The following is a 17,393-nucleotide window of genomic DNA, read 5'->3' as shown; positions in this document are numbered from 1 at the left end:
AAGCAGCAGCTCCCGCCAGGTCCTCAGGATGGGATTCGATCCCCTGTTCCTTGGCGGACGGCGTCAAGCGCTGCATATTATCAACACTCGCGTCGCACACGGAGTCTCTGTTCTCTCTCATCTCGCCCCACGGACTGAGACCAAAGGCCGCGACGCACAGTGGCTGCTCATGCGAGCAGTTTCCCTCTCAAGAAGACACTCGAGGCCATAACCGTTGCTGTTCCTAGCCTGAAGTCACAAAAAATAAACTGAAAAGATCTGACATTGAAGAGCGAACCAAACTTTCAATTCTACTGTGCAGACCGAATGGACGATAGGACCTCGCTGACTAAGAAGCAGATTCTATATTCCTTGATGCCTGGTACACCTACCTTGAGTCAAGGACTATTTCTCTGTATGGTTTTACACAAGGGCAACACGCTGGGTTGTTTGTCAGATTGTGCACTTGAATCTTGGCATGGTCACGCTGCAAAGTCTCGTCATCCTGCATCGGGCAGTCATCTTGGCGCAATCGTTGAGCGAGATCCCTCCCCGGTGACGGGCGTGCAATGATACTTGGCGAAACATCATCTGGATTACTGTATGACTGGTGAGGCCCTCAGATATGAACCGCGATGAGGCGCTTAGGCTGAGGGGGAGTTGCTCCGTTTGGGATTGCGAAGAGCCCATATTTGCAGAATCTCTCTGCTCTCATCACTATGCCCCCCATTTCGCTCCCAGGGTTCCTGGTTCCGAAGCGATTCGACCCGTACATAGACCAAGGAAGACTCGTCGACCTCCTGGACGAACCGCGGCTGGTCCCCCGCTGAATAATTCTCAGTGGTCCGCGTATTCTGCGCGGCATAGCGACTCCACTTTCTCATTTACTGAGAAAGCAATGCCAACTTCTTTCACACATCATTCACAACACCACCAAGAACCAAATCATATGCCACAACATCCGCCATTCGGATTCGGAGAGCCTCCGATGCAACGGCAAAAACGGGGAATAGCGGAGGTCATAGAGGTCAACGCCTCAACAATCACGGTGGAGACCATGCCGCCTCGGCCTCGCGAGCCTTATTTTGTTCTGAATCCTGAATTTACGTCCATTGATCAAAGGCGCTCGCCATATACGCGCCCACAGCCTAATCAGGACTTCTCGCAGAGCAGACATGTGCCACCAAGTACCATTCCTCGGCGTAACCTTGATCCTGTTGGTGGATATGCTGGTGCGGGTGTCCAATTTGCGTCGAATTTGAATTTTACTCATGCCCAACCATCCACTTTACCTTCCAACATGCCTAGCGCCACTCATAAAAACCCTCCTCCTGCAACTGTACCATCCACCCACGTTGAAGATGCGAAGGTGGACGACCCGTCGACGATTACTGTGGCCCCAGCGCCAAGCCGAAGAAAGTCGGAATCAGGCAGGACACACAAGCGCGAGGGATCTACTATTCACGTTGCCCAACCTTTCAAGGAAAATCTCCCTTTGCATATATCTCCTAAAAAACGAAAGGCTGATAGCTCGGATGCTCAACCCAAAGGTAGAGACCCCTCTACAAAACAAAGACCAGAGGGAAGCTTTACACCCCCAGCATCAGAGAGGGAACGCGAATCGCGATTATCAAGCCAACCAGGAGAAGGCTATCAAACAGCTCCTTCAAACAGTTCTTCCAAAAATCAAAGCCGCAGGTCCAGTGCTAGTGACGACCAAGCTACAACTCAGTTACGGAATTCAAAAAGGGCTCAAGCACCAACTAAATTGATGCCTATGATAGAAGTAGCTCTGGCCAAAGCCAACGAGCAGCTAGAAAATCATACCGTTTTCATCCAAGACGACGTTGGCGAACAAAATCCAACGCCTACATCTCAACAGTTGCAGCAGCCCGAGCCTCAGGCGAATGGATTGAATGATGAGCGAGAAAGTGTGGTTACTACACCCCCTTCTGCGCTCGAAATAGACGCCCCGGTGGAGCACGATACTATCACAGTGGCGACACAGAATATAGCAGCGACGATAATGGCAGAGGTGATAACGCCAGTGGAGCCTAGAACGGCAGAAAAGCCTAGAACGGCAGAAGAGCCCAGAACGCCCAGGACGCCTAGGATGCCTAGGGTGCCCAAAGCTCATATTTTTGATTCTGAGGCTTTTGATACCATGATTTATCGCCAATCCACGTTGCGTCCGCCACCAGGTGTTTCTGTACAGGCTCTTCCTCGACCAAAAACTCCAGTGCAGCAATCCTCGATTGAGGATCGAGGCCAATACTTGGCAATTAATCCCGCGATTCATTACCCATATAAACGATCCGAGGAGTGGTACAAGGAAAAGGCGGTTGCGATACAGGCTCGCCGAGGACGCAAAGCATGGTTCGGCAAGGTAATTGAAAGGCGACGGTGGTTGCGAGCGAAAGAGAAGGCAGAAGATGAACGGAACGCGGCAACGCAAAAACCAGCGAGGATAGATCCGCAACCCTGGTCGTATGATCGCATCATTGATTTTGGAGATGTTCCTGAAGAGGAGCTGCCAGACGATGTGCTGCAAAATCCGGCGTGGGTCAAGGCATGCGCGTGGCATCGAGAAAATCAAGCAAAGAGGGTTTTTCGGGAGCGCGCAGCGAGGGATGCACATCGGGAAGCATGGAGCCAGGCTGAGCGCATCATGGAAGATGCCAAGTTGGCATTACAGCGAAGCCGACAGACGTGATGAGCCTTTACAAACGTCGCGTTCCGCTTCTCTTCTTTTTCTTTCACTTTTTTATTTTCTTTTCTTCTTTTTTTTTCTCTTCTTCTTCTTCCTTAATCGTTTCTATTTTCTCTCTTCTCTTGTCTCCAGATATCCGCTCGGGCATTTATTTATTCTTTACGACAGGTTCGATTTAGAGGCAGATTTTCACCGTCGCAAGGGTCCATGTTTGGCGTCTCGGAGGTACGACGTTATAATGGGATGGGGTGCATACGGGAGACTTCTTTTCTTTTTCCATTTTTTTTCTTCTTCGTTTGTTATGATTTTTTACCCTTCTGTTTTTTTAGAAGGGCGCAGATGAAACCACGGTCTTCGTGAGATGAATTGATTCAACACTTTATATGCGAAATGCCGTGGGCTCAATGAGAGGAAGAATAATGACAGCATTCATATATTAGTACATAGCTTTTGGGGGGTGCTCGCAAAAATAGAAGAGGTTGTTTGTAAAATCAAATTCGATGCCGCTTTTTAGTAACTGAAATCAATTAGCAGGCTACGTGCTATATACCCTCCCTTCCCACATTTTATTCAACATCAACCTTTTGGCTAAATCCAACCCCAATGCACTCGTTTTCTTTCCTTGTTTTATACACCCTTGGACAGCAGGTTCAAAGCACTGCCCGCCAGAATGAAGCCTGCCTGGTCCTTGCTCACAGCATGCTTGGTCGGGATCAAAATCTCCTCGCCACTCGCCTTCTTCACCTTGAGCTGAACCTCTCCCTTGCCCTTGTTACGCAGCATCTCATACAAGCCGACGGTGCTAACCTCGTCTCCGGCGGAAATCTTATCATAATCAGCCTCGTTGGCGAAAGTCAGCGGCACGACGCCCTGCTTCTTGAGGTTGGTCTCGTGGATGCGGGCAAAGGACTTTGTCAGGACGACCCTGGCGCCGAGGTAGCGCGGCTGCAGGGCGGCGTGCTCGCGAGCAGAACCCTCGCCGTAGTTGTGCTCCGCGACGACGAGCCAGTCCTGGCCGCGCTCCTTCCAGCGCTGGCCGAGCTCGGGGATGGTGTGCCGTGAGCCGTCGAGGTCGTAGGCGGCGTTGACCTCGCCGGTCTCGGCGTTGACGGCGGTGTTGAGGGTGTTTGTGCTGATGTTGGGGAGGTGGCCCTTGTACTTGAGCCAGGGCCCCGCGGCGGAGATTGTGTCGGTGGTGCACTTGCCCGTGACCTTGACGAGGACGCGGAGGCCGGAGAGGTCGGACTCGGGGAAGGGAGCGAAGGGCTCGAGGAAGGCGAGGCGGTCCGAGGACGGGGAGATGGCGACCTGGACGCTGGGGTCGGGTTGCTGGGAGAGGACGCCGAGAGAGGGGACGCCGGACTCGAAGGGGGTTGTGGGACCTTCGAGGCCGTGGGGGGGAGAGAACTTGAAGTCCTTGCCGGAGGGGGTCTTGATGCTGTCGGTCATGGGGTTGAAGGTGGTTGAGCCGGCAAAGGCCATGGCGGTGACAATCTCGGGCGAGGCGAGGAAGTTCATCGTATCCGGGTTGCCGTCATTTCGGCCACGGAAGTTGCGGTTGTAGGATGTGAGGATGGCATTGGACGTTCCCTTGGTGACGCCGTCCTGGCGCTGCCACTGGCCGATACAAGGACCGCAGGCGTTGGACAGCACGACACCGCCGGCAGCTTCAAAGGTCTCGAGAGTGCCGTCGCGCTCCAGGGTTGCGCGAATCTGCTCACTGCCGGGCGTGATGTAGAAGTCGGCGGCGGGCTTGAGACCTGCGTCGGCGGCCTCCTTGAGGAGACTCTCGACACGGGTCATGTCCTCGTAGGAGCTGTTGGTGCAGCTGCCGATGAGGCCGGCCGACAGCTTCTCGGGCCACTGCTGGTCCTTGACAACGTCCTTGAACTTGGATAGGGGGGTGGCCAGATCGGGGGTGAAGGGACCGTTGACGTGGGGTTCGAGCTCAGACAGGTTGATGGTGATGAGCTGGTCGTACTCGGCACCTTCATCTGCCTTGAACTGGAAGCGGGCATCCTCGGAGGTGCCGCTGCCGGGGAAGCTCTGCAGGGCCTTGATGTTCTCAACGGCCTGGCTTCTGCGGGTAGACTGGAGGTATCGTGCAGAAGCTTCAGTGTAAGGGAAGATGGACGTGGTCGCTCCAACTTCAGCACCCATGTTGCAGATGGTGGCCATGCCAGTAGCGCTCAGGGTATCAACACCAGGGCCGAAGTACTCGATGATAGAGCCAGTGCCACCACGAACAGTCAGTTCGCCGGCCAGCTTCAGGATGACGTCCTTGGGCGCAACCCAGTCGTTGAGCTTGCCAGTGAGCTGTACACCCAGAACCTTCGGGGCCTTGAGCTCCCACGGCGCACCAACCAGCGCTTCAACAGCATCAGCACCACCAACACCAATCGTCACCGTGCAGAGACCGCCGGCATTGGGGCTGTGGCTGTCCGTGCCCAGCATCATGAGGCCCGGCAGCGCATAGTTCTCCAGCACCGTCTGATGAATAATGCCCGCGCCAGGCGGCCAAAAGTCCATGCCGTACTTACGCGCCGCCGACTCAAGAAAGTCGAAAATCTCCTTATTAGCACTAATACCCGCCGAAAGATCGTCTTCAGCGCCCTTGGAGCCCACGATCAAGTGGTCGCAGTGGATGCTGGCCGGGATCGCGGGCCTCTCGAGGTTGCACGACATGAACTGCAGCAGCGCCATCTGCGCCGACGCATCCTGCATGTTGACCCGGTCGGGCTTGAGCAGCAGGTTCGCCTTGCCGCGAATGCTGCGCCCGCCGTCGGTGTTGTTGAGCAGCGACTCCTCGACATTATCCAGGTGGCTGTAGAGGATCTTCTCGGCCAGCGTCAGGCGCTGCTTGCCCAGGACGCGCCGCACATCGGTGTATCTGGTGAAGAGCTTCTCGTACGTCGGCGGCAGGGACGTTGCGGTTGAGAATCTGCTCGACGAGATTCGCAATGCGCGGTGCGCTCCGGTTGCGGAGATGGATCCCGCTCGTCGCAAGAGGCTCTGGCAATCGTCAAAGTCAGTCCTGCCCTTTACTTTTTCGATCTTGTTTATGAATAAAAGAAAAGATGAAGCATCAAAGACTCACCGTCATGGCGCCTCCAGAACGGCCTGCCAGTTCAATTGGTGCCATGTTGCACAATCAATCGCTGCTCTCGTGATGCTGGAGGGTGAATTTTTTTGGGCTGGATCGGAACTGATTGTCAATTGTTGCCATCGGATTGGAGGGGCATCGGAGCCACACGCCGGCGCACGGCTCCGTAGATCGAAACTCTAGGCACTAAAAATTAAGACATTCCGGCATCTCCCAGGTCTGAGTCATGACACTCGCAAACTACCATATTCATTGAAAAGTCGTCATCTTGATTCAACGTAATGCCTCAAATCTCTTTGCAGTACGAGTATTATATAGGTATCTCAACACCTGAACCAGCTTCATGTATCGTTCGTTGCCTCGGCCCAAATCCCATCATACAAAAAAAAAGTCCATTCATGCATTCCCTCTGTCTCATCATCCCGTTTTCTAGTTCTAGTAAATTGCAACTCCATCAGCGTCATCCAGCCATAGCCCTGCCAAATCCTTGGCCAATCCCAGTCTCAGCTTTCGGATCACGTCCTCTCCCTTGGTGTTGGCCAGCCAGCCTTTCCTCCAATCCCATCCCCTATTCACTTTGCCCTGGCCGCCCATGATGGACTTTTGCATGTGGCTTGCCAGTAGAGAGCTGCCACTCATCATGTATGTGCTATTGCCAAGCGAGCTCGTCGACTTCATCAAATCTGCCGGCGTGGATCCCTTGAGGCCTTGTCCTGATGCGAGCACCAAGTTGAAGAACTCTTCGCAAGTAGAGTACACGCGAGAGCCGACGGCCTGGATATCCTCAATGGCCTTGAGAATAATATCGAGCTGCTCGAGGGAAATGACCGAGGGCGACTGATTGATAAAAACAGTTGCTTCACCCAGTAGAGCCAACAAGAAGTCCTCGCTGACCACTGCGTCCCTGGTCTCATCGTAAAGCCCGCCGCGGATGTTGTCACCTGAACTAGAGATGACAGCCACCAACGCAAATGCAGCCTGCTTCCTTAGGGTGAGAGCCCTAGATGGCGAGGTCTCTTCAGCCTTTGCTATCTCGTCTCGGAGTTCGTAAAACTTGCGCAGCGTCGCGTAGCCACTAAGCATCCGGCCAAGTAGCTGAGCGGCCTCTAAATCCACCTTTGCCCGCTCCTCCAACGCCTCTGATCTATTTCGAAGCATGCTCTTGAGATCTTCGTCGAGGTCCTTTTCAGCAGGGTAAACTGTCGACTGCACAAGGGAATAGGACATGAGAAGGTTGAGAACCTCGCGAACTCGATCCGCCTGGTGCGAAAGCGCAAAGTACCAAATCGCCTCGCCATATCGGTGAGATTCTTTCGATAAGATTTCCGCAAAGGTCTATCGCTTTAGTCAGCTTACCATGGCTCCAAGGTTAAGAAAGGGAAGGGGAAGGGGAAAGAGTGTATCACTTACCTCTGCAGTCTCCTCGGCATAATTCATCATGCCCAGATCGCTCAGGATTCTCCACATCTTATCCACCGTCGTGCTAGAGGTTTCGTCCAGTGTTGCCAGGAGGTCCCTCAACAGTTCGCCAACCGTCTCTTCTGCCTTTTCCGGTACGTCCATCCGGCCCAGTACTTGAATGGCCATCTCCCAACCATCCAGCTGTGGTGAAAGATGCTCGATACCTGCCAGCTCTCTCGCGTAAATCACAATACTCGTGTCCTTGATACCCTCCACATCATCGTTGGTGGGCTGTCCTACTCCTAGGAGCATCAAGTCATCCATGTCCAGGGTATCAGCTGGCAGCGGCTTCACAGGCTCTGCCGGAGGAAGCCACCCGCCCAGAGAAGCAATCTCAGCAACTGAACAAGCCACAGGGAGAGACCATGTCCTCAGACATCCGATGACGGCGTTGGTATTGCCCTCAAAGGCAGATGCGAGAGCAACTTCGACGGGATTCATCGTGTTGGGACTAAGGCCGGATTGGATGACAAGGTTGAACACGGTCACAAGCCGATCGAAATAGTCCTCAGAGTCTGTGAAGCTGCCTGGCGACATCGCCGACAGACCAAACTGTGACTGCAACAGGGGCTTGGGGCGTTGGACGCCCTCATCCCACCAACCAAACAAACCAATCGTTGCCTCACACCAATCCTGCGCCGTCTCCAAGATGGCTTCAGTCTGTCCCAGGACAATCTCGTATACCGTCTGCAAGTTTTCGTAAATGTCCCAAGGAATCTGGCTCGAGGCCTTCTTAGCCATTGTCGACATGGACGTGTCAAATTCGTCATTCAGCGAGTCGAGGAAGGTCGTGTCTTTTCCTTCGGCAAACAGCGTGAGTCTATCCAAGGAGCCTCGGGCCTGGACTCGAAACAAGGTCCAGCTGCTGTTTAGAATATCCCAGTCGTTTCTTGCTCCGGGGCACTGGTCAAGCATCTCGCATGTGGCCTCTGTAAACCTTCGTACGTTTTCGAGGGCCTTGCCTATGTATGTTTGGCCGCCTGAAGGACCGCGGCGGACATGCTCCCAGCCAGCATTCTTCAAAAGTTGCTTCGCTCCGTTGACGTCACCCCGTAGCAGCGCGTTTCTCAGCGTCTGCCAGTACAGGCTATGGCATGCAGGGCTGGGCTTGTATCTGGAAATTTCTCGAATCTGGTCGGGATACAGGTTATGGCTTGACTGCATCCAGTCAAATAGGATCTCCGGTAAGGGCGAGGCCTTGTCATCCTCGAGCTTTGTGTCGAAACGGGTATGGTGCATGCGAAGAATCAAATGCGCAACGTAGACTGCTTTTTCAAACGGATCCGCATCTTCTCCGGGGCCAATGGTGGCCAGATCTTCGCCTTCTGGGGGTGGGAGCTCCTCTACGTAATCCGTCCAAACTCGTATCAGCTTGTAGGTGATGTCGGCAAGCGAGTTTTCTAGCCTCTCCGGGTCATCATGAGCGCCAACACCATCGTTGTATAGCTGGCATACCAAGTTCTCCGTCTTCAGGATCAGATCAGGCTTCTCTGTGATTCTAGCAGGCTCCTGGTAGGTATAGATATCTTTGGCAATGGTGCCAAACTGAGGGTCCCGGTTTCTTCCAGCCCTAAAGCGAGCTGATTGACTAAAAATGCTCTCTGCTTCTTTGCGCACTCGAGCTGTTGCCGCAGGGGTCCGCAGCATCATCAAATCCGAATCGTCGCCAATGACAGGTTGGCCATATGCACGATCGTCGTGCCGCATGTTCAAGAAAATGTCGCCCATATCAGAGTCATCTGGACTCTGTTCCTCGTCCAATGGAGCCTCGTCTTCCTCCTCCATTTCCTCATCGATATAACGCTCCACCTGGGCCTCCATATCGTCGAGCTCTTCTTTTCTTTGCGATGGTCTTGTCGGCGGAGCTGCCATCCGAAACAAGCCTCCTCTCATAGGAGGGAGCTCGCTATCATTATCAGGATCCTCGTCCAAATCAAGATCCTTGCTGTCGTCGTTTGTACGAAGCTGTCGGCTCAGCCCAGAAGGCGCTCTACCTCTGATACCCCGGCCGAGAGGAGCATTGGAGGTTCGCGTTCGGCCAAACAATCCTCCTCCGCCCGAGCTCGAGGCTCCAAAATTGGGGGCCCTCGGCGGGTTAAACTGGAGCGATGGGCTGCTGAGATCCGAATCTGCTGAAGGGGGAGCATCCATGGGAGCGCCCGTCAGACTATCTTCGTACCGCGTGAATCCAAAGTTGTTCGCACCGCGAATATCTGGCGTTGATGGCGCCTCCTTGAGAGGGCTGGAATCGATGATGAATCGGTGCGCCATGGCGAATGGCGATGTTTGCCTCGCTGCTCCCGCTGAACGTTGGTATCAGGAGCGTCGAAGGATCACAGTTTCATGCGTGCGGGTTGGTTTCCGTATTCGTCCAACATGTATTTTTCGTGCTATGCAAGGTCAAACGCTGAGGCGGGCGATGAATTCAAGAGACTGTTTGTGAATGGAAATTGCCCTCTCAATTCATTTTGTCCAGCACGCGTCTTGGATATTTTTTGAGAGCTGCTGTCGCGCCAAGTTGAGACGGTCCGATGTTTAGCCGGCTTCACCGGGCTGAGAGGCTCAGTTGAGAGCTCGGTGTGGAGTCTGAGCTTGGACATGTTTTGATTCAGAGCGAGATACGCGAGGGAGCTCCCAAAATCAGAGGCTGGGTAGTTGAAATAGTGACTGATAGATACAAACCTGAAACATCGGTTCTATTTGTAGTTGTCAAAATGCTGATGATTACTCTTGATATCAAAAAGAAAACGAAAAACAAACGTTGTCAGCTCCAATACGAAGTACAGGCATCTGTTCAACAAGATTCCTACGCTATTCCGGCGAGTACACCGAATTCTCGGATCGTCTTCCGACTTTCTACAACATCTCGATTTACAGAGCTTATAAATCATAATGTAATTCAAGGAGTCATATACGGGGAGATATTTCGGGATTAGGTGAAACAATCGGTTCACAGGATCAAATCTGCCTCCAAACGCCGCATGACTGAACTGTTTTCGCTGATAACTTCGGCAATAATTATAGCCGCTTCAAGGGATGGGTAACTCTGCCCGTTGTGAGCACGGAGAACACGGATCTGGATGTATGTCATTGTCACACAACACCCGGTTGAGGAGCCGACAATGTGAGCAACGCTCTTGAAAATCCATCCTCGTTACAAGACGCGATTCGTTGACGGGTAAAGTCAAGAGCAATGCCCAGCCATGGAGTGTCTGGTTGTGTGCATGAGGTAAGCCAGAAATGAGCATCACTTTTCTGCGTCCCCACTCGACAGCGGGGTAGAGCATCGGAATAGCAATCGTGACGCTTCGGTGGTCCGGGAAGCTTGGCTGGGCAGAGCTACGACTGGTAGATAAATAAATAGCAGCTCCATTCTTGCTTGTAGCTTTTTCTCTCGTCTTCTTCAGCGCGTCGAGAATACAACTGCATTTCAGCGTCTGACTAACACAATGGCTTCGACTGTTGGCAAGGTGAGCTGAGCTGCCCCTCCATGATATGCCCCGCCACAATTTGCTATTGAGCTGAGCTGACCACGGACTATGAGTGTGAATAGACAATCACCTGCAAGGCTGCCGTTGCCTGGGAGGCTGGCAAGGAGCTGAGCATTGAGGATGTTGAAGTTGCTCCTCCCAAGGCTCACGAAGTCCGCGTGCAGATCTACTACACCGGTGTCTGCCACACTGGTGAGTTAACCAGGTCAAGGCGAATCGCGCAAAGGGGCAACAGAAACTGACAGCTAGATGTATAGATGCCTACACCCTCTCTGGCAAGGACCCGGAGGGTGCTTTCCCCGTCATCCTGGGACACGAGGGAGCTGGTATTGTCGAGTCTGTTGGCGAGGGTGTCACCAACGTGAAGCCCGGCGACCACGTCGTTGCTCTCTAGTACGTGTTATCAGCCATCTAATGGCATGCTCCAGGACGGAGGCTAACTAAACATGCAGCACTCCCGAGTGTAAGGAGTGCAAGTTCTGCAAGTCTGGCAAGACAAACCTCTGCGGCAAGATCCGAGCCACTCAGGGCCAGGGTGTCATGCCCGATGGCACCAGCCGATTCAAGTGCAAGGGCAAGGACCTTCTCCACTTCATGGGAACATCGACTTTCTCTCAGTACACCGTCCTCGCCGACATCTCCGTTGTAGCTGTCCAGCCCGATGCCCCCATGGACCGCACTTGTCTCCTTGGATGTGGTATCACCACCGGCTACGGCGCTGCCCGCATCACCGCCAAAGTTGAGGAGGGTTCCAATATTGCCGTTTTTGGAGCTGGATGCGTTGGCTTGTCAGTCGTTCAGGGAGCTGTCGTCAACAAGGCCGGTAAGATTATCGTCGTTGATGTCAACCCGGCCAAGGCGGAGTGGGCCAAGAAGTTTGGCGCTACGGATTTCGTGAACCCCAACGACCTCAAGGGACAGACCATTGTCGAGAAGCTGATTGAGATGACTGATGGTGGCTGTGATTACACCTTTGACTGCACTGGTAACGTCAACGTGATGCGTGCTGCTCTGGAGGCTTGCCACAAGGGCTGGGGAGAGAGCATTGTCATCGGCGTCGCTGCTGCTGGCCAAGAGATTTCCACACGTCGTGAGTTACCCCGGCCACCTTGAATATCTAACAAACAGAGTCATACTAACCTGATATCTTTTCTTGCCAGCATTCCAACTTGTCACTGGTCGTGTCTGGAAGGGTTGCGCCTTCGGTGGCGTCAAGGGACGCACACAGCTGCCCGGGCTTGTCAGCGACTACTTGTCTGGAGCTCTCAAGGTTGACGAGTTTATCACACACCGCAAAAACCTTGGTGAGATTAACAGCGCATTTGAGATTATGAAGCAGGGAGACTGCATCCGTGCCGTTGTTGACGCGCGGACGTTGTAGTGTAGGATAAGCTTGCATAGAGGGACCAAGCTCGGGTGTCAAACTTGAGAAAAGATGTAAAATACAAATACAAAATGAAGATATAACAACCAGAAGTAGAAATACCTAGAGAAGTGAGGGAAAGGCTGATAATACCAAGAGGTAATGCTCTTACTATTTATTACCAAGTCGTTTTGCACCTTGATGGCCTAGTGGAGCTAGGGCAGCGGTATGTTTATACGAATAGATGATGAGGCACACTGCTCGATAAACTGGAGGTGCATAAAGAACACAGCATCAAAATGTATTGTTGCGGACGTCGTGCAGAGAATATTGGTGTATGGCAAAATATGGCAGGAGACGACATGACTCATCTCGCTAGTTTATAAGTAGTGATAATAGCAATATTATTATTATGCCTTTCTTGACTTTTTGTGTAGCCCATTTATTACTATATCTCTTATTCTCAAAGCTGCGATGCAGTGCATAATCCCATTGGTGATAGTCGCAGGCTGTAGACCCACTTTGGGTATTAAAACTTTTCTCATATAAGCTGGAATAAATCTACAGAAAAACAATCAAAACAAAGCCGTGATCGTATAACGGTTAGTACAACAGTTTGTGGATCTTACGAGACACTGTAAATCCAGGTTCGATTCCTGGTCACGGCACAAATCTTTTTTTGCGTGTGGCTGCGAATTTTTTGGTCTGGAATGTCGTGGGTGGAGACGCTAGCATGCAGAGGCCTCAGCCAACGAAGTACGGGCTGGGTACTCGAAAACGGGTTTATTTTGCTCTCGTTTACACAGTTCGATGGTTTTTTTTTTTTTTTTTTTTTTTTTTTTTTTTTTTTTTTTTTTTTTTTTTTTTTTTCACAGGTTGTGAATCTCGGCTCCCAATCTACCTACTGATTGGCTCTTCTCATACATTGTCCAACCACGAGGGTGATAAATTCATTCATCAGCCAAACCGGTTTGGTTGCCAGAACCAGAAAGTGGAGAAATTTCACGTGCGTGATAGTCGGACAAGCTTGTGCCGATATTGCCTGCTTGTTCGTCTTATTGAAGTGCTCATATTGCTTTGGGAGCAACTTATTGTGTGGATGGAGATAACTTTGAATGAGACGCGAATCAGTATTTGTTCAATAACAAGCAATATGGGGACCAAAAAGGGCACCATTTCGCGTTGTAAAAAGCATCCTACAGAATGCATTGGGGGAAAAAGAGGCCCAACAAGATTGTATTCACTTCATCTAGGGTAGCGCTTTTAAAGATGGCTTAATCATCCCCATCTGATTTGCTCAATTCACAGATCGGACAAGCTGCGTCAAAGCCTCACAGCCACCGGTTTTTTTCCAACTGTGAACAGAACAACCTGAAAAAACTAGCACAGAGATTAGCTAATCCAAAGTTCACCACAGACGCAATCATGGCGACGCAAAGCTTTTGAACCGGTAGCTAACTAGCCTTGTTCTTCATCGCTCAGCCCGAAGTGACATCAAGTTTAAAAACAGCCCGCGGGAATCCGGGAATGACGAAATGGCTACCGAATGGATAAAGGATGGAAAAAAAATCTGCTCTAGCAAAAGAATGCCGGCATTTGCGACACTCGGCAGTTCCTATTGGGGGCAGACCCAGGAGCGCGAATGGTTTCGGGTGTGAGCGGATCCGACGGCGAAGATTCCGGTGCGATCGCCCCAAAACGGCGATTTAAGTGGTGAGAAGACGGAATGCGATTTGGGGGTGTCCCATCGTGAACTCCGTACAGGGACTCACGAGGTGCAGCTTTTACTCCAAGGATACGAACATTAATTAATACTGTGCACTTATACATCCGACATACCCATCAAACGATGGTAATACGTAGCAGCCTGTCTGTGAATAGACGAACCGTACTGTACGGAGCCCATTTCGCCCAGGCTCAGACGATTGCTTAAAAATCATGCTCACGCTCATCAAATTAGTGTCAAAGGCAGACGCTTATTAGGAGGTTGGCCGGAGACGTCTGGTTGATGGCGCTCTAATCAAAGAATGCCCGCTCTTTGGCTTGGCCCATGGCTTTCTGGTCTGTACTCGTACTTCGTGGTCCTCCGTAGTCGTCAGCTACTAAGCTGCCTAAAGAGGCCGGGGTACGTCACATATGCGGAGAATTCCTTACCACCTACCTAACATCGGGTGCAAAGGGTAGTCTATTAGGTAGGATTTATTCCGTTACGACCTGAATGAGTGAGGTCTTCGTAGGGAGGGATTGTGTTCGTATCTCAGAGCTGACAAGCCTATCGACTTGCGGGCTGCTGGGGGATCACATCACGCCCTGACCTTGTGAGCGGGCGACTTTTCAGCTGCTTGCCCTCCAGGGAGTCGGCGCTTGCTGCATGGCAAGTCATGTCTTACGTCTCGCCATTGCAGCCGCCGGCCCTGATGAAACCAGGGAATCGCCAGCCAGCCTAGCTTCAGACGGGGTTTGAAGTTCAGTCAACCGAAATACGTGGGCGGTTAAAAGGGCCTCGGGGATTGCTCGCAGCAGACCACAGAGGCGGCGATGAGATGGGATGGACAGAGAGGGCTGCCGACTACCGGTGCAACTGCATGTTATCTGCCGCAACATATACATGTACTTAGTTAAGATGTATCACGCACGCGACCATAGTGGCTTTTTATCCCTTCTTCTTTCCCTTGATCGTGGAGCCTCGCGCGCATGCAGGGAAATAAAAAAGGCTTGATGGGGACGACTTCCGCACTTTATTTGTCCCTGTTTGCGTGCGTTGGTGCGTGTGACGGCGTCCCAAGTCCGGAGGCATCGTCCCCTGTACGACAACGCCTGGCATGCAAGTATCGACTTATTTGTATGTGCTCGTGCATGTGCTAGCATGCACAATCCCAATGGTACCCCATTCTCCACGATGAATCGATGCATTTGCAAAAGCAGGGGTCCACCGCTACGTGTTCGCTGGCTAGCTGGGGCTGCGCTGGTTCTACATTAGCATCCGGCAAGGGATCATAAGCGATGGATGTGACATAGGTGCCCAACTGATGCCATGCCACAGAGAAGCAAGCACATATACGGATGCCTGCGATGTTGGGACCGGACCATGCAAGCATGGCAATAAGCGCCTTCATCAGGTGCGTGCTGCACCATGTTGGCGGCATTGTCTCCTAGGACCAATGCTTTGTAGACTACTGCTATCCATTTGATTGAATTCCATAGTCGCTTACCATACTTAGCTTACAGGTCGTTCAGCCGCTTTCGGAGGCGGCAAAAAAGACTGGAGTCACTTCTTAGACCAGAGCCCAGAAACAATAAGTTCTGGTCACAGGTCACAGCAGAGCCCGTACTAAAGGTGATAGTCGCGACTGCAAGGTGGTGGTACAGGTACAGTACCAGTCGTATCCGTACGGGGGTCACATTAGACTAGCCATCAAGTGGCCGCTGGGCAATCTTTGTGCGGGCTTTGATTGGAAAATGGACTGACGAGATGGCTTCGTATCTCTGGGCTCCGTACAGTATCTCTTTTCCCGCTGGCCAGCGTTGTGTGTCAGTGTCAGTCAATTCCAACAACACGTGTACAAAGTACATTGCATTACCGGCGGCCCCATGTAACTCTCCCCCAAAGTACGAGCTATGTTCAGCTGCTCCGGCTGGAATTTCGGCCGGGATCATGGAGCCGCCACCGCCCATGCCGCCGCCTGTAAGTCAAGGTGTAATTGATCAGTTGATATAGCCGAGGCGGTCTCTGTTTTACCCAAAACGCTTAGGAACCAATTCCATTCATCCCGACTCCAGAGATCGTTGTAAAAAAGGAATGGAGAGACAAAAGAGATGGGAGCAGATGGCGGCAAATGGAAGATGGAAGGCCGAAGAAAGAGTACCCCATAGTAAAAGCAACTGATAACGCCCGCCCAGCTACCCGCACCCCTCAAGAGATTCTACCGACTTCTCGTCCTCCTCTACCTTACTGTACTCCCACTCCGTAAAGAGAGGCCCGTAGACTAGAAGGGGGTGTGGGTGGCGGATTGACACCACCCCGGGGGCCTGGGACATTCTCCACCCTGGTGGCACCGGTGCTGTCTTGCGCTTGTCACTGCCCCCAGAGACGGACTCACTCATATAAAGCCTCGCGCGATCCGCCGGCCGCGAGCGTCTTGTTCTGTTGCTGACTCAAAAGGCTCAGGTTTCCTTGCTTCGTCAGTCAGCGGTCCATCTTGCGTCCCTTTGTGTCCTTGAGTATTTAATCCCACGGCGTCCGGCCCCCCCAGTCACTTGCCTGCATCCTCGACAAAACACTCCTTGCGAGGAACAGCATCACACGACAGAGCGTCACTACTAGTCGACCACCAAGTCCTCTCCATCCTTTTTGTCTTCATCCTCGCTTTTTCACTCTCCGACTCTCGCCCATCATGCCTGCTAAGAAGCTCCGTTGCACCGCCAAGGACTGCCGAGAGCCCGCTCAGCGCATCGTGGGTGACTGCACCTTTTGCAACGGCCACTTCTGCGGCAAGCACCGTTTGTTGGAGGACCACAAGTGCAGCGGTCTGGAAGACGTACGTTTCATCACTATTTCCTCCCCTCATCTCACACCCCAGGTCTTTTAATTCATCAGCTAACGCTTGGCATGCAGTGCAAGAAGCAGTCTCACGCACGTAATGCTGCTCAGCTTGAGGCTGAGCGGACGCAAGTCATCCGAGGCGTCTAAATCGATATCCTTGCAACTCCCCCGGAATCGCCATCATCCAACACAAACCGACCGTTTAATTACCGCACCATCTACTTTACTACCATTCTCCTTCACATCATGAGTTGCTGGCCACCGCGGCCCAATTCATACTCACGGACCATGATTTCATGAAACAACATATTCTTTCGGGGGAGCGAACGGGGGGTGCACAGACACAGGCGAGGGAGACTTTTGCTTCTTTTTGCCACAGAAAGAGAGGGAATCAACACAGGAGAGCACGATAGTGACCTCTCTAGTTTTTTGTACATTTCTACCATTTATTGTTCTTTTTTTTCCGTTTCGGTCGGAACAGCTGCGGCCTTTGTATCGCACGGAGTATTGGGTATGATTCACATTTGTCGGGGAAACATTCGGAGCCATGTTGCGTTGGTTGTTGATTTTAACCTTTTACACCTTATTTTTATTTGCAATATGAAGAAATAAATACAATCAAAAAAAAAAAACACAAAAATCCCATTTCGCATGTGTTTTTCGCATCGTTGAAAAGGCGCTGCGTTGCGTGATCCGGCGACGCAATGGCATGTCTCGTGAGGCTTTTGGACCCGGTGGCGCAT

General features: G+C 52.1%; 4 protein-coding genes and 1 non-coding gene across 5 annotated transcripts; 4 read left to right on the top strand and 1 right to left on the bottom strand.

The window, feature by feature from the left end:
* Positions 1-928: 928 nt before the first annotated feature.
* On the top strand, positions 929-2,692 carry V8C40DRAFT_261895 (uncharacterized protein; the record flags this gene model as incomplete). Its single annotated transcript, XM_083219310.1, has 1 exon — positions 929-2,692. One exon carries the CDS (start codon positions 929-931, stop codon positions 2,690-2,692), a length of 1,764 nt encoding a protein of 587 aa, XP_083078261.1.
* Positions 2,693-3,316: 624 nt separating this feature from the next.
* V8C40DRAFT_272619 (aconitate hydratase) lies at positions 3,317-9,524 on the bottom strand (the record flags this gene model as incomplete). The annotated part of the gene is made up of 4 exons (XM_083220377.1): positions 3,317-5,630; positions 5,953-5,954; positions 6,243-7,127; positions 7,203-9,524. 4 exons carry the CDS (start codon positions 9,522-9,524, stop codon positions 3,317-3,319), a joined length of 5,523 nt encoding a protein of 1,840 aa, XP_083078260.1.
* Positions 9,525-10,289: 765 nt separating this feature from the next.
* Positions 10,290-12,468, top strand: V8C40DRAFT_233977 (bifunctional alcohol dehydrogenase/S-(hydroxymethyl)glutathione dehydrogenase). The gene is made up of 5 exons (XM_083213491.1): positions 10,290-10,723; positions 10,807-10,936; positions 11,002-11,137; positions 11,197-11,834; positions 11,905-12,468. Exons 1-5 carry the CDS (start codon positions 10,703-10,705, stop codon positions 12,123-12,125), a joined length of 1,146 nt encoding a protein of 381 aa, XP_083078259.1. The 5' UTR covers positions 10,290-10,702; the 3' UTR covers positions 12,126-12,468.
* A 224-nt stretch (positions 12,469-12,692) lies between these two features.
* On the top strand, positions 12,693-12,775 carry V8C40DRAFT_t37. The gene has a single exon. It is a non-coding gene; the product is annotated as a tRNA-His (tRNA).
* A 3,469-nt stretch (positions 12,776-16,244) lies between these two features.
* Positions 16,245-17,267, top strand: V8C40DRAFT_233967 (AN1-type zinc finger protein). Its single transcript, XM_083213490.1, has 2 exons — positions 16,245-16,645; positions 16,723-17,267. The coding sequence occupies exons 1-2, from the start codon at positions 16,502-16,504 to the stop codon at positions 16,795-16,797; spliced, it is 219 nt and encodes a 72-aa protein (XP_083078258.1). The 5' UTR covers positions 16,245-16,501; the 3' UTR covers positions 16,798-17,267.
* Positions 17,268-17,393: the final 126 nt, after the last annotated feature.

Source organism: Trichoderma camerunense (assembly GCF_050948025.1).
Source record: "Trichoderma camerunense strain CBS 138272 chromosome Unknown V8C40scaffold_2, whole genome shotgun sequence".
Taxonomy (NCBI): domain Eukaryota; kingdom Fungi; phylum Ascomycota; class Sordariomycetes; order Hypocreales; family Hypocreaceae; genus Trichoderma; species Trichoderma camerunense.
The sequence above is the reverse complement of the archived record's forward strand: the minus strand, read 5'-3'. Positions and strand labels throughout refer to the sequence as shown.

What these genes read in the sequence shown, in the direction of transcription:
- V8C40DRAFT_233977 (XM_083213491.1), top strand. Translation starts at nt 10,703, where the DNA reads ATGGCTTCGACTGTTGGCAAG. An exon ending in TGGCTTCGACTGTTGGCAAG is followed by an intron (nt 10,724 to 10,806) that starts GTGAGCTGAGCT and finishes GAGTGTGAATAG; the next exon opens with ACAATCACCTGCAAGGCTGC. An exon ending in CACCGGTGTCTGCCACACTG is followed by an intron (nt 10,937 to 11,001) that starts GTGAGTTAACCA and finishes CTAGATGTATAG; the next exon opens with ATGCCTACACCCTCTCTGGC.
- V8C40DRAFT_233967 (XM_083213490.1), top strand. Translation starts at nt 16,502, where the DNA reads ATGCCTGCTAAGAAGCTCCGTTGCACCGCCAAGGACTGCCGAGAGCCC. An exon ending in AGTGCAGCGGTCTGGAAGAC is followed by an intron (nt 16,646 to 16,722) that starts GTACGTTTCATC and finishes CTTGGCATGCAG; the next exon opens with TGCAAGAAGCAGTCTCACGC.